General features: G+C 44.6%; 1 protein-coding gene and 1 long non-coding RNA gene across 2 annotated transcripts in view; one reads left to right on the forward strand and one right to left on the reverse strand.

The window, feature by feature from the left end:
* Window positions 1–4,037, forward strand: part of LOC124689505 (DExH-box ATP-dependent RNA helicase DExH12-like) — a 5,717-nt gene extending 1,680 nt beyond the window's left edge. Inside the window, exons 2-3 of the mRNA XM_047223028.1 lie at window positions 115–504; window positions 616–4,037. Of these exons, the coding sequence (XP_047078984.1) occupies window positions 115–504; window positions 616–3,795 (3,570 nt within the window). The 3' untranslated portion in view covers window positions 3,796–4,037. The remainder of the gene's footprint in view (window positions 1–114; window positions 505–615) is intronic.
* A 9,192-nt stretch (window positions 4,038–13,229) lies between these two features.
* LOC124686231 lies at window positions 13,230–16,078 on the reverse strand. The gene is made up of 5 exons (XR_006997763.1): window positions 15,765–16,078; window positions 15,358–15,530; window positions 15,148–15,266; window positions 14,417–14,525; window positions 13,230–13,525 (listed from the first exon to the last, which is right to left on the reverse strand). It is a non-coding gene; the product is annotated as an uncharacterized LOC124686231 (long non-coding RNA).
* Window positions 16,079–16,601: the final 523 nt, after the last annotated feature.

The following is a 16,601-nucleotide window of genomic DNA, read 5'->3' on the forward strand; positions in this document are numbered from 1 at the left end:
AGCAATATAGTTTTCAATTTTCTTATGCTTGGAGTGTTAATATGGTTCTTTAGATGCTCTCTTGATGTCCTTGCCTGTTCTGGTGCTGATTCTTGTTCTTGTGTGCTGCTGCAGGTACACTCTGCTGCAAATTTGTTGGATAAGAATAATTTGGTGAAGTATGACAGGAAAACAGGATACTTTCAGGTTACTGACCTTGGAAGGATTGCCAGTTATTACTATATTAGTCATGGGACTATTTCGACATATAATGAGTATCTCAAGCCCACAATGGGTGATATTGAGCTCTGTCGCCTGTTCTCCCTGAGTGAAGAGTTCAAGTATGTTAGTGTCAGGCAAGATGAGAAAATGGAGCTGGCAAAACTTTTGGATCGTGTGCCAATTCCTGTAAAAGAGAGTCTGGAGGAGCCCAGTGCAAAGATTAATGTTCTGCTGCAAGCATATATATCTAGGCTGAAATTGGAGGGCCTCTCTCTTGGTTCTGATATGGTCTACATCAGACAGGTAACATATTCTCTATTTAAAGCTTAATACAATGTTTGAGCGGCTTGTTTATTTGCCTAGTATTCCTATATATTTTTAATCCTTATATGTTCCTTGTTCTCTATGTCGCAGAGTGCTGGACGCCTCTTACGAGCACTATTTGAGATAGTTTTGAAGAGAGGATGGGCTCAATTAGCGGAGAAGGCTCTCAATCTTTGCAAGATGATTGATAAGCAGATGTGGAGTGTCCAAACACCCTTGCGCCAGTTTCCTGGTATTCCAAAGGAAATCCTGATGAAACTGGAGAAAAAAGAGTTGGCTTGGGAGAGGTACTATGACCTATCATCACAGGAAATCGGTGAGCTAATTCGTTTCCCAAAGATGGGGAAGCAGCTGCACAGGTGCATCCACCAGTTACCAAAGTTGAACCTGTCTGCCCATGTTCAACCTATTACTCGCACAGTTTTGGGTTTTGAATTGACAATAACACCTGATTTCCAGTGGGATGATAAGGTACATGGATATGTTGAGGCCTTTTGGGTTATAGTTGAGGACAATGATGGCGAGTACATTCTTCACCATGAGTACTTCATGCTTAAGAAGCAGTATGTGGATGAAGATCACACACTTCACTTTACAGTGCCAATATATGAGCCATTGCCTCCTCAGTATTTTATACGTGTTGTGTCTGACAAGTGGCTTGGTTCACAGACAATTCTTCCTGTCTGTTTTAGGCACTTGATTCTTCCAGAAAAATATGCTCCTCCAACTGAATTGCTTGATCTGCAACCGCTACCTGTTACTGCATTGAGGAATGCACGATATGAAGGTCTTTATAGTGCTTTTAAACATTTCAACCCCATCCAGACTCAAGTGTTCACTGTCCTGTATAACAGTGATGACAGTGTGTTGGTTGCTGCGCCAACAGGCAGTGGCAAGACAATATGCGCAGAATTTGCTATACTAAGGAACCATCAGAAGGCAGTATCTGGGGAAACTAACATGCGGGTTGTGTATATAGCTCCTATTGAGGCTCTTGCGAAAGAAAGATTCAGGGACTGGTCAAAGAAATTTGGAGAATTTGCCCGTGTAGTGGAGCTAACTGGTGAAACTGCAGCTGATTTGAAGCTTCTTGACAAAGGGGAGATCATTATTAGTACTCCTGAAAAGTGGGATGCACTTTCTCGACGCTGGAAGCAGCGAAAGCACATCCAACAAGTCAGCTTATTTATTGTTGACGAGCTTCATTTAATTGGATCTGAAAAGGGACATGTCCTGGAAGTCGTTGTTTCTCGGATGAGGCGTATTTCAAGCCATATTGGCAGTAACATCCGGATTGTGGCGCTTTCAGCATCACTTGGAAATGCTAAAGATCTTGGAGAATGGATCGGTGCCACCTCTCATGGTCTTTTCAACTTCCCTCCAGCAGTGCGGCCAGTTCCATTGGAAATACATATTCAGGGTGTGGATATAGCAAATTTTGAGGCAAGAATGCAAGCAATGGCAAAGCCTACATACACTGCTATCACACAACATGCAAAGAGTGGTAAGCCTGCCCTGGTGTTTGTACCGACACGTAAGCATGCAAGGTTGACTGCATTGGACCTGTGTGCATACTCAAGTGCTGAGGCTGGTGGAACGCCATTCCTTCTTGGGTCGACAGATGAGATGGATACTTTTATTGGAGGTGTCAATGAAGAAACACTTCAAAATACACTGAGATGCGGTGTGGGCTACTTGCATGAGGGCCTTAGTGACCTTGACCAGGAACTTGTAACCCAGCTTTTCCTTGGTGGGAGGATCCAAGTGTGTGTTGCAAGTAGCACAATGTGCTGGGGGAGATCGTTGCCTGCTCATCTAGTTGTTGTGATGGGAACCCAATATTATGATGGCAGGGAGAGTGCTCATACTGATTATCCAATCACTGATCTGCTACAGATGATGGGTCACGCTAGCAGGCCTCTTCAGGATAGCTCCGGGAAGTGTGTTATATTGTGCCATGCACCTCGGAAGGAATACTACAAGAAGTTCCTCTTTGAGGCCTTCCCTGTGGAGAGTCATCTTCACCATTTCTTGCATGACCATATGAATGCTGAGGTTGTTGTCGGCGTTGTAGAAAACAAGCAAGATGCCGTGGACTATCTTACCTGGACTTTCATGTACCGGCGGCTGAACAAGAACCCTAACTACTACAATCTGCAGGGTGTAAGTCACAGGCATCTGTCAGATCATCTTTCTGAGCTAATTGAGACAGTGTTGAATGACCTAGAATCAAGCAAGTGTGTATCTGTAGAGGAGGATATGTACCTGAAGCCGCTCAACCTTGGTCTCATTGCTGCATACTACTACATTAGCTACACGACTATTGAACGGTTCAGTTCGATGCTCACTCAGAAGACGAAGATGAAAGGCCTCCTGGAAATTCTAGCTTCTGCATCAGAGTATGCAGAGCTTCCAACTCGCCCAGGTGAAGAAGAATATATTGAGAGGCTAGTCCGTCACCAGAGATTTTCTATTGACAAGCCCAAGTATGGTGATCCACACGTGAAGGCCAACGCTCTACTGCAATCCCACTTTGCAAGGCACACGGTGGTAGGGAACCTGGCAGCTGACCAGCGGGAGATCCTCCTTTCTGCCCACAGATTGCTCCAGGCAATGGTTGACGTTATCTCCAGCAGTGGATGGCTCACTCTTGCTCTGAATGCAATGGAGTTGAGTCAGATGGTGACCCAAGGCATGTGGGATCGTGACTCTGTGCTGCTCCAGCTTCCACACTTCACCAAGGACCTAGCCCGGAGATGCCTGGAAAACAAAGAGAAGCCCATCGAGAGCATCTTTGATCTGGCTGAGATGAGTGCTGACGAGATGCGGGATCTGCTGCAGCTATCGAACTCTCAGCTGCAGGACATCGGCGAATTCTTCAAACGGTTCCCCAACGTCGACATGGCTTATGAGGTCCGCGAGGGCGACGACATCAGGGCTGGCGACAACGTAACCTTGCAGGTCACTCTGGAGCGTGACATGGCGAACCTGCCATCTTCTGAGGTTGGCCCGGTCCACGCCCCCAGGTTCCCGAAGCCCAAGGAGGAAGGCTGGTGGCTGGTGGTCGGTGACGCCTCTGGCTCCACCAAGCAGCTGCTGGCGATTAAGAGGGTCGCCCTCCAGAAGAGGGCACGTGTGAAGCTTGAGTTCACCGCCGCCGCGGAGCCAGGGAGGAAGGACTACATGATCTACCTGATGTCCGACTCCTACCTGGGCTGTGACCAGGAGTACGAGTTCACCGTCGACGTGAAGGATGCTGGAGCAGATTGATTCTGAAGACAGGGAACTTTTCTTTGTAGCGTTTTGATCTTGATGCAGAAACTATTTACTATTGCCTGTGTGTAATAACTGAAGTTCAGCTTAATTCAGTGTAACTGAGGTGCACGTGTGCATGACAGACTATGAGCTCCTTGTCCTTGTGTTTTTGTATGCATCTGTTTACGACTTTTGCCTGAGTTTCCAGTTGACTCGGTTACAGAAAGCTCAATGTAAAAAAGTGTCTTAAATTTAAATAGCCTAGAAAAGGTTAATAAATTTTGTAATAAATACTTAGTGTTCCGTGATACCTCTTGCTAAAAGAAATGCTAGGTCTCAGGTAGCATGTGAAATTATCTCTTCACAAGTGCCAAAAAAGATGAGCCCTTTGGTTTGCTTATGGAATTAGCACCTTATTATTTTGCATGTGTGCTATAAAAACCTAAGGAAAAGTCTTTCGTACATTTGGGATGTGGACTTATAACTATTTTATTTTGATTCTGTCATGTGGGCAGATCAGGGCCACAGTGGCAGTCAGCCCTCTCTAGCTAGGGGAAACTCTCATTTGCAACTAGTTGCGTCCGCACCCCATTTTTTGTTGTGACACTTCCAAGTTTCCAAAAAATGCAAACTAAAATTCTAGACATACATTGTGTTGTGTCTTGTGCATCTGTGAAGTTTCATCCAAAAATATGTCAAAATGCGACCTGTGTAAAAAAGAGAAGACGTACGTAAATAGTGTCACGTACTATTTACAGATCATTTGTTCTTTTTGTGTAGGCCACATTTTGACATATTTTTGGATGAAATTTCACAAATGAACAAGGTACAATAGAATGTATGTCTAGAATTTTAGTTTGCAATTTTTGGTAACTTGGAAATGTCAGAACAAAAATGGGGTGCGGGCGCAACTAGTTGCGGAATATCCCCTCTCGCTAGCTAGCTGACGTTAGGAAATATATGCATGAGTTTAAATCAAGGAATATTTATTGAAATAGGAATATTAAGATATGGTTTGTTTGGAAAGTAGAGATATGCGTCTTGGATGTCGAAGTTGAGTCTTCCCTATAAAAAGGACCCCCTTACACAGGATATTATGAGGCACGAAATATATCAATCTAGTTGATCTACCCTAGCCTACTCGCCGCCCTTCGGAGCACTCGATGCCCCGCCCCGTCGTCGCCTCCCTTCATCTTCCGCTTCTCTGCCGCCACCTCCACTCCCTTTGGAGCCCAGCGAAAAGATCTCGGCGTTCCGCCACGTCTTTGAGGAGCCGCTTCCACTCCTATGCGAAGAAGCGGCCGCCCGCCTCCTCTCATCGGCGCCCATTGGATGGAGACATCGAGGAAGCGGTGCCACTACTCCTTGTTCGCTTCCTCGCGGGCACGAACGTCGTCCTCGGTCGTCTTCAAGGGCTCGTAGGACGCGAGGATGGCCCTCAGCTCCGCCTACTGCTCCTCCGAGTCAGGCCCATCGTCGCTCCAACCGTCGAGGTTGTCATCGCTGTCCAGCGGACACCGCCTCCCGGCGCTGCTGCTCTGCGTCGAACGCCGCACGGGCTGCCTCCTCCTCCGCCGCTCACGGGCCACGCCAGCCCTGAACTGCGTGTTCAGCTCCACGAGCTCGGGTCCTCCTCGATGACATCGTCATCATCGAAGAAGAACTCATCAAACTCTGGGAAATCGGCCGAGGGAGGTGGATGCGAAGGTGGAGGTGCCTTGTCTCCGCCGGTGCGGCTCAACATTGCGTAGGTGGTGCCTAGGCGACGAGGCATGTTTTCGTGGAGGCGGATGAAAGGATTGCTGGAGGCTGTAGTGGCGATAGCGAGCACATGCAGCCTTTTATAGCCGGTGGCGGCATGGGAAGCCGTGGAGAAGGCACGAGAAGATGCGCATGAAGACTGATGGCTGCGACGCGTGGAGGAGGCGCAACATCGACGGGACATCTGGCCTGCTCCGCCTTGGAAACCACCGTCATCATTAAGCCAAAGTTGCAACGCTTTGATTCAAGCTGCTAACGAGGCTGGCTAATCACTCGCGACGCATCTCCGCGTTGCGTTTCGGCGCCTCCGCAATGTTCATGTGTAGCATGGATGGAATCGGGGCTCCGGACAACATATTAGACTGCACCGGACTAAAAAGAGCTTTGTGACGCGCGATTGAAGGCAGTCAAACATCCAGCGTGCCTCAAACCCCCCTGACTAAAAATGCTCTAAGTACCTCATTATCCAAACCATGTGGGTGGTTCTCGAACTTGGCTTACTTACCTGGTTCAGTTACAACCTTGATCGAAACTTGTGCGTCTAATGCAGCAGTTTTCGGTTCGGTCGTACGGATGAGAGGGCTCTTCAATCCCATCATCTGTCTCCGAAGATTTGACAATATTATTTCTTTTTAAGTTGTCTCTCCCAGTTATTTCTTTTTAGTAAAAAGATTCTACGAAAATACGCCATTCTTAACATCAAACACTTTGCCGTCGGCACGGTCGTAGAGGGCATACTCAATAGTGTGTTTGGGATAACCAACAAAATATCACTTATCTGGTTTGGTTCGAGTTTAATTGGATGTAAACCAAAAATTCAATTCGGCACATGTGAGCATATGCTTATGCCTTCGAAAAACATTTTGAAATGTCAAAAAAATTTGAACAAAAATTTCCGTGCTAACGTTTTGACATTCTATGTACGTACATCAAGTTTTGCAAAAAACCAACATTTTTGATGACTTGTGTGAAAAAGACAAAAAAAGTCACGTAAAAAGTACACTGCCATTTTTTTGCACCAAATTTTGTCTTTTTTACAAGCGACAAACGTGTAGAACTTCGAGATGTACCTATTAAATTTTATGTCCAAAATTTTCAACATTTTAAAAATGTATTTGAAATAAAATTTAAATACCGGGAGCATATGCTCCCGGGTGCCAAACTACCAGTGCCGATGTTAACCACATATCGCAACCACAAATTTTAGAAACAAGTTAGGTTTCTTGCCGTGGCATATCTTACAGATGAACCTGGGTGATCACATATCTTCTTAACTCATAAGTAAAAGTTTATGGACTCCGTTTGTTTGAGACCTACTTACAACTTCTAGGATCCAAAAGTGGAAGCCCAAACAAACAGTCAACAATTGAGAAGCGCGGTACAGAAGCGCGTTACGAAATTACACTACGCACGACCCCAGCCGGAATGCTTCCCGAGATTCTGGCCGCTTCCCGAGTTGCTACTGTCGAAACTGTCCTCAGCACTTCGGATTATTTACGAAAAACCTGCCACCGAATACAAGAAAAGCCGCCCGTGCAAATAAATCTCTACCGAGCGACGCCCCCGAACACAATTCCCCTCCCCATCATCGATATGACAGGTTAGGGTTGCAACTTGCAACCGGCCGCCGCCAGAGCTGTTCCCCGCCGCCGCCGCCACCGCCACGCAAGCCCTCCTCCGTCGCTCCGTTCCCGTTCCCGTTCCCCTCATGCTCCTCTCGTCCTAGAATCGACCGGGCGCAGTGGGCAGAACTCGGCCCCGTCGGCCGCCAGAGACGGAGCATTCAAGCCGCCGCCGGAGACGGAGCAGTTCAAGCCGCCGCCTGTCCCTTCCAAAGGAATCGGGTCGGTACGAACGGGTCGCACCATCTTCATTCTCTCAGGCCGGTCGTCGCCGTCGAACTTGAGCGCGTCGTCGGGGGATCTCGGCCCCGTCGGCAGCCGGACACAGGCGCCGCCGCCTCGCCGTCCCTCGTCCGCCCCTGTTCCCGTGTGCTCCGGCCCCGCTGGAAGAGAGGAGCTCGTTCTCCTCGTCCCTGTCGAGCAGCGCACCTCCTCGTCCCGATTCAGCCTGCCCGCAGGTCGATCTTGTCTCCGTCGGCCGCCGGATCTCGAGCTGCCGGCGCCTCACCGTTTCTCGTCCGACGATTCAGCGACATGCTGCTCGGCCCGCTAGGTGCTCTTCATCGTCAGCCACCTCCGTCTCCCTGCTACACCAACCCCCTCGCCCTCTCTCTATAAATATCGTCAGAGAGCTGATGTACCTAAGCTCTAGGAAGAAAGTTGTGGAAGTTTCCAACTGAAAAATGTTGTATTATACTGTATTTTGTCCCGTTAAGCAGGCGTCTTTTCTTGTAAGATTAAACTGCATCTGATTGGTTGTAAATAAATGCTAAACTGCAACTGCTCTTCAGAAATAAAGTTATTTCTTCCAATCAGGTCTTGTGTATTTTCTAGTGTATTGTGGTTGTCAAGTAAATGTATAGTTCCCCTTGATGGGCATGAAAATATATTGCTATAGCAGCTGTAAATATATTACATTTCTTACGAGTGCTGCTGCGACAAGTACGACTTATAAACCAAAAGCCAAAGTAAATTCTAACCAAACATTCAAACAATTATTTCAATACAAAGCATGTTTTAAAACTATTTTAGCAAAAACAGGTAAATTAAAATTATTCAACCCTTAAACATGGTAATTTATATAATTAAACAATTAGAAAGAGTTAATTCGTTTCAAACAACATTTATACAACAACTTCAGCACTTAGGGACATTCCAGACATTTTACTACTAAAACCTATAGCAGCAGCCATGAAAAGTGTTCCAACCAAACATCAAATCTCTACTTTCAACAACTAGCTCACAACTGCTTTTTCACAGCTCAACAGCTACAGCTGCTTTTCAAAAGCTGCAGCCCAAACAAACAGACCCTATGACTTCTGCTTCATTAAGTTGATATATCCTTATCTTCTAAACTCATAAGTAAAAGTAAGAAAGTAGATATGTACCACATGTGGGTATACTCATTGGACCGCACACCTCAGAATGTATGATGCGAAATAGGTCACTCGCCCTTTCAACATAACAAGTGAACAGAGTCTTAGTAATCTTTCCATTAGGCAAGCACATGATCCTAAAATAGTGTTCTTACATAACTATGGAACATAATAACAATTTATTAAGGTCTAAGAAATCTTTATGTGAAACCTAAGCTCATATATCAGATTGCCAAGGCAGCGATCCCGATGTCGTTCGTAACGCGCATCTGCACTTCATTCCTTTCCATCAGTCCCACCTTCTCTAGTCCTTTCATCGAGTTACACACATGAGCAATAGATCTGGTATCAAATACCCAAGACTTAGAGTGAGGACTAGTAAGGAAAATGCCAATAACATTTGTAACAACTCTACCTTTGCCGGAAGCTCTAGACTTCCTTTTGTCTTCATGATACTTCTTGCAGTTTATCTTCCAATGGCCCTTGGCCTTACGGTAGAAGCACATGGCATCAGGAGGGGCAGCACCACTAGAATAGCACGGCTTTGTCGGCACCTCTTTTCTCACCTCTCTTGGTTTTGTCATTCCTCTAGAACCTCATGGTTTTGTTCATCAGTTTCCGCAACCAACATAAAATTAAAAAAGCTAAAAACTTGGTAGATCCTATTCAACCCCACCCCACTTTCTAGTCCCTTCCTTACCCTTTCACTTGTTCATATGATAAACACATAAAGATGATACTAATAACAAATGACAATACGTCTCATAGTATGTCACGCATAATGGGGTATGTTCAGTACTCTTGTTGTGCTAACAACGTACTCTCATTGTTGATGGCAACCTTGTTACATTAACTTTGCCCATGATCAGGAGAACTCAATCATCATACAACACATGAGCTATTCTAGAGGCGGGACTAGGAGCATCTGTTTGCTTATTCCTCTACATGTGCATATGAGTTTTCCTTTGAATCTCGTTATTTAAGACATATATCCTTCAGGTTTTGATGATGGAGGCCGAAGGTGGTACGAGCTGACTTTCTTGTATTGAGCATAACATAATAATGCCAAAATGCAAGACACGGTTTATACACATATACTTGTTGGCCCAAGATCGCAAAACATGATGATACCATAACAGAATTATTTGGTAGTGCTCCAAGTATATAGCATTCTATGCCCCGTAGGTATTAATACCTATAATTTGGCAAGCATATCAAAACAAATTAAGGTATTAATCACCTACTATATCCAGCTCACGCATTTGGTTAATACCAATTAACCTTTCTCATCAAGGTCAATCAAGATAAGGCTATCCTCTGTTATCCAGCTCAAGGACAATAATGAATCATTAATTCTTGCAAAACTATTACAACTCTATCTGCAATTTGCGCTTAGACCGCCTTCTGTCAATCCTGTATAAATACATGTGAACAAGAAACCTCACAACCTTGCTTCTCTATATCTCAAAGCAACAACACCCTCATGGCTTGCAAGATCGCCACCGCTGCCGCATCCATCTTGATACTCTCACTCCTGGTGTCTTGCAGTAAGTATGGAACAACATGTTCCTAATAGTCATACATAGTTTCCTTAAGATATATGCATTCTCTGCATATATTTGTGGCTACCTGTGTAACAGAACATATTTTTGGTTATGTATGTAGGTGCTTAAGAACTCATATGCAAGGAGCACAGAGCCCATATATCAAATTGTGATTCCCTTAACCTTTGCGTCCAGCAGTGCAAAGTTGAATGTTACAAGGACGGATATTGTTCAACGGTGCTTCCATCAGCTTGTTGTTGTACGAGTGTGACAGAACCGCCCGCAGCAAGAATTATGGATCCAATGTATAATGAGGTTCCAGGTGCTAACTAAATACTAACAAATATGTGGCGAATTCCAATGTGACAGGGTGGCTCAACTTTCTGTCCTTCAAATAAATATGTTTGTGAAAGAAAAAATATTGTTTTTAGAACTAATCTAGTATGCATAGCTCTTATTGGCTCATTAGTTAAGTTATTATTCCTTTCCGGTCTCGTGATGTTAGAACTTTCTGCTTTCCATTGAGCAATTTGTGCAAAGGTGGTAGTTACATTGAGGCTTAATCTACCATGTTCTAGTACCTACGGTGCGCTTACTCTATCATGCCTATTAAGTTGCTGACGAGCTTACAGTTAACCAAATGACCGGAAGATAGAAACACGTATCTGCATGCACATCAATTGTGTGACCGGAAATTATGCTTAACATTATGGCATCCGAAGTTAATCCAGCAAAGTTTTGCCGTGTAAAATACCAGTGCACCAGTATCGAATTAGTTCAAGCTATTTGTTTCTTGCTCTGGAATCTTGTGCATGGACGTGAGTGATGAACAACATGTCGGCAAGGAAACTTTTCTGCCTCACACCCACCCAAAAGCAGTCTAAATTGTCATTGTGGACCGATGTCCAAATATATATATACGGTTCCAAAAATATGGAAGATGATGCGGTTATCTTTCCTGTTTCAAGAACATAATTTTGAGTACACACATGATCCAGTTCTGTTGTATTCTGTTCGAGTCTGTCTTGTTCAGTGTTGAGACAGAACGTAATGCTTGGTTTTAAGGTTAAAAAGGTGGAATTGAGGCGCAGCATGCTTACCCAACAGAATCCACCCGTTCATAGTTTCATGGCAAGGCATGCATTCCTTGTTTGTTCTTGGAAATAACAGAAACGATTCCATGTACATGTTAAAAAATTGTAACCTTTTTTATGTATAGTGTAAAATCTCCTTTTGTTTTCAGATCCTTTTTGTGTTTTTATTGTAAAATTCCTTGGTATTTGTAACGTTTGTGCGCAGGAACGACCATGATTTAACCTAGAAAACACGCTGAATTAGTTAAGCCTCTTGTGATGTCCTACGGATATTGTCGGTGAATTTGTCATTGAATGGAATGAGGGGAAAAAACGATTTCACAAAGAATCGTAAGAGATGCATAGTAATAATGGAGCTGACATATTCAGAGCTGGGACATTTTTTTGACATATGTTCGTGAGATCTTCTTGTCTTCTTCGATAGCTCAGAACCGTAGGCAGAGATGCACTGCTATGAAGCACCGAGGGGGAGCAGGCTGAGGCTCACGCATGAAGAAGGTGGTCCAGTGGCGGCGGGGCGAGCATCTTCTGCTGCTGCTGGTACTGGTAGCGGCGGCGGAGGGCGGCGTGGCCGGGGTCGGAGTCGTCCGAGCAGCAGTAGCAGCCCATGCCGTGGAGGAGGCTGCAGCGGCCGTGGACGAAGCCCCAGTACTTGCAGCAGCGCATGCACTTGCCGGTCTTGGTGCACTTCTCGATGCACAGCGACCAGTAGATGTCGCACACCAGCTTTGCCCCAACCTCTTGCACCATCTCAGCTGCACGCATACCCAAAAAGAACCACGTGAGATTCAGACAAATTTTAAACCAAATTGGCGCATAGTATGTCCATAGCAAAGTTCATGCACCTAGGAATTGATGAATCAATGATTTGACTTACAGGAGGTGATGACAAGGATGGCCAGGAACAATGACAATGGGGCAAGCTTCTTCTTCTTCTTGCCCATCTCCATTGCTAACTTCTTAATTATATGAGTGATATGATTAGTGGTTTTGGATGTGTAGATTGAGTGGTATTTATACACCTTGGAGTAGTAGGTGGTGGAGAGCGTACGCGTAGGACAAAGGTAGATTGTTGAGCCCGTCCCAACAGACGGTTCAGAATTCTTCAGATCTGGAACGCCAAAGATAGGACACTGAGCAAGCTTCAGGGTTAAGTGTATCCTTCTTTGCTGTCCAAGGTGTATGTATGTGCAAAACGGGCAATGTCAGTTACACAAGCCTGAACAAACACATGCTTATAGACACTATCTGCACCATGTTTCTATTTTAGATAGCGTTATGCACGATAGAATTGCTCAGATTTAGAATGCTTAAGGGACACTGAACATTTTGGGTCATGCTTAAGGGTTAAGTGTATCATTCTTTGCTGTTTAAAGATATGCAGCTATCCAAACTCTGCGCAAAAACTGACAGCCACACTCACAAGTAGGAAGATTAAGAATCCATACATACATCACATAAATAAATGCACAGACCTGTCAGGAGTTTGCACCACATTTTCTGACTGAAGGTTGAGTTTATCTAGTCTAATAAAAGGAGCAATTGACAAATTGACAACCTAACAGATAATCCAACAGCACCCCATCGGTATGAGTTGAACGACACAGAATATGGATCTTTTTATGCGAGCCGGAACCGGAACAAGTAAAAGATACCGTAGAAGAAAACAAACACGTAACAAAGATAAGACACTGTCTACACCACCTTCCTATTTGGATTCTGTCATGCACAACAGAATTATTCAGATTTGGAATGCCAAGGATAGTACAGTAAGCATGTGCAAAAAGAGTCAGGCTTAAGGGTTAAGTTATCCTTCTTTGCTGACCAAAGGTATGCAGCTATCTAAACTCTCTGCTATTACAAGAGTTAATCCATAGAATACATGTGGTAGGATTGCATTGCATGACCTGTCAAGAGTTTGCATCTCATTTCTGCTTCAAAGCTGTGTAGCAGATAATGATAGCCTGTCTAGGAAAATAAGTCTACTTACACTTCGGTCACTCAAACACATCCTGAGATTATACTCCAAGATGCAGCAGCCAGTAGGAAATAGCACAAACACATCCTCTCATTTTTACAGAGAATACATAACACAGCTACTGCACATTCAAGATTTCAGTGAGATCAGTCGTAAAATATCACAAATTCACAATAAAGGGACAAAGTGGCAAGGGTCTCTCTCTCTAAGGGCTAATCCAACAGCTTGCCCTTGTTATGAGTCAACCATTTCATTACAAGAAGAACCATGCTAATAAGAAATATTCAGCTTCACGGAATAGGAAGGTTCGAGGGGTTGTATGGCGATATAGGAGTAGAGCCTGCTGCTTTGGTTGCTCAATGGCTGGTACCTGTGCAGCAACCAATCTTCATTAGTCACCAGTGAACGAGCCATATCTAAAAAAAACCTTCACGGTTCCAGCAAAATTAGTAAAATAGCATTTCAATGACATAAAAGAGAATGAAACACAAAACTCGGTATTTAAACAAGCAATTAAGGTTGAAAGTTCAATCCAACCCTAACGTGTCTGACATGTGGAATGATCCTTAAATAACGCCACAGTTTTCAAATAGCATTTCTCTGGTTTTTCTGGGATCAGTAGATTCCATAGTATGATGAAGTATAACAATTACCAGTTTCAGTCTGAACCTACAGAAGTCTAGAAAATTGAAGTAGAGCAAGTAACAGAGATATCCTCACAAACTCATTTTCTTCATAAGAAAATCTTCATCCGAACAAACAAAAATAATTCTAAGCACGAAGGTAGTACGGATTACATGACAACTACAGGACTCATGACTGAATCTTTAAATTTGGGTCATTATCAGGATGAACTTCTATCTGAATTTTTGAACATCACGAAACTTATGACTAATCATTTTGTAGTGCATCCTCTTACTCCTGTTGGCAGTTGCCTGTTAAGGAGGAAGAGGATGGATGAATAACATGCAAATTATTATAAGCAGCACAACCCTGAGAAAAACCTAAGCTTTGACAAATCATCTGAAAACAACTTAGCCATATAATGTGTTTTATTACTTACACGGTTACACCTAATAAAGCATCAAGTATTTGATTCAAGTAAACCTGCAGCATGTCATGATATCTCAATATTTACTAGTGATAGGAAATCTTATTGGACAATAAAAAAATTGTAAGCAGAACCAATGGTGTCCCCTTATGAGCATCGTATGTTTAGCTTCAAGGTTTAAGATTTACCATGAAGGTGTGTTTGACTAACCTTTAACTTAAGTCGCAGGAGCACATTAAACTCCGGTCACCATCATCTGCTGCTCCATCAGGGTCATGAACATAGTTCGTAGGAGCAGGAAGTTGGCACATTGACGGGCCTAGTAAATGATAAAGAATGTATGTGAACCTTTGCAGCAATTATATGATAGAATGAATTAGTCAAAATAGTGTGCTATCTTTAAGGACAGATACATTTAAACAACACGGCTATTAATTTTGTCGATCAAGCAAATAGGAAAAGGATAGCTAAGGCTGTAGCAAGTAAATCAAGTAGCAAAAAACTAGTAACTGAATCTTTGAACATCACAGGACTTATGACTGAATCTTTGAAGTGCATCCTCTTACTCCCTTTGGCAAATTGCCAATTAAAGAGGCATAGGATTTTTTTCCCAAAAGGGGGAGAGAGGAAGGGGATGGGTTACACATGAACAACTAGCAAAAGCATTATCAGCCGCAAAACTAAGGTTTGACACATTATCTGATTCTTTATAGCTGATAGCAACTTAGCCATAGGAGGTGTATCATAAATAAATCCTAATAAAGCATCAAAGGCCCGGTTCAAGTAAACCTGCACCATGTTATGATATCTGTATGTTATTGTTGCGATAAGAAACCTTCTGATACAATAAAATAAAATAATGTAAGAAGAAGCATTGCTGCCCCCTTTCGAGCATTATATTTATAATAAGATAGAATCATAAAGGTGTGCCTTCGACAAACCTTTATCTTAGTTTGCTGGAGTGCCCATCAGCAGCCCAAACTTTGGTGATCATCATCCTACGCTGTAGCATCCCCCCAGACATAGTTCTCAGCAGCAGGAAGTTGGATCAGTGTCGGGCCTTGTAAATTATACAGAATATATGTGAGCCTTCACATGAATGATATCATAGAATATATATGAAAAATTGAATGCAGAACCAATGGTGTCACCTTATGAGCATCATATGTTTAGCTTCAAGTCATAAGATGTACCGCGAAGGTGCATTTGACTATCCTTTAACTTAGGTCGCAGGAGCGCATCAAAACACCGGTCACCATCATCTGCTGCTCCATCAGCGCCCTGAACTAGTTCGCAGGAGCAGGAAGTTGGAGAGTTGACAGGTCTGGCAAATTAAATAGAATGTGTGTGAATCTTTGCAGCACTGAGATATAATAAATCAGCCAAAATATTTTGCTATCTTTAAGGAAGGACAGGTACAGTTAAACTACAACATTTAAACAACACAGCTATTATTTTTGTCAATAAAGCAAAGAGGAAAAGGGTAGCTAAAGGCTGTAGTACATAAACCAAGCTAATCCAGCAACCATGCATGAATTTACCATGTATAAGCACTTACCACCAGTATAGAAATCGGTGAACGGGTGATACGAATTCCCTGAAAAGTTCCCACACAGTTCCGTGGACCGCATCGACTGGAGTTGAACACTGAAGAAATAGTTCCGGCAGTCGGTGCTGTTCACCGATATGAAAACTGCATCGGCATCCTCGGCGTACCCCCTTATAGCTGCCCTCCCCGCCTCAATCTCAGATGGCAGACCAAGGATCTTGTCCATGCTAACGGTGGCATGCAGCACCCATGTAGCATCGACCATGCGGCGCCACATCTGGAAGCCCGGGTAGGACAGTACAGCCAGCCCAACACCACCATCTTCTGCCCTGATGATCCTGATGCGAGTGCCGTGAACGCCTTGGAAAGGAGGCCTCTTGACCACGGCCAACACCCGAGTATCCAAATCGAACTCGAGCATACCGTCGTCAGACTCGTTCAGCCACCAGTAAAGGGAGTTGCCGACAAGGGTGCCGGGGAGACGGCTAACCATGCCGGCGCACGGCTCCGCCGCCTCGACGAGGTCTCCCCAGAGGCCGGTCTCCGAGGAGTAGACGCGGGCGACGGCCGGGCGCTGCCTCCACCTGGTGCTCACCAGGACCACCTTGAAGGGGCTGGCGAGGCAGTCCCCGTGCACGTGGCCGGCGCCGGCGGAGCAGAGGATGGCCCCGTTGGCGGTGGACATGAAGTCGACGAAGTCCGGCGGGACGGCGACGCGGCGGCGGGCGCCGGAGACGGGGTCGAAGACGAGGAGCAGGCGCCACCAGGAGCTGGCGATGAGGACGCGGCCGTGGCGGCACGCGAGCAGGCTCCAGCAGTCGAACGGGTCGGGGTAGCTGCCGTCGC

Source organism: Lolium rigidum, chromosome 2, assembly GCF_022539505.1.
Source record: "Lolium rigidum isolate FL_2022 chromosome 2, APGP_CSIRO_Lrig_0.1, whole genome shotgun sequence".
Taxonomy (NCBI): Eukaryota; Viridiplantae; Streptophyta; class Magnoliopsida; order Poales; family Poaceae; genus Lolium; species Lolium rigidum.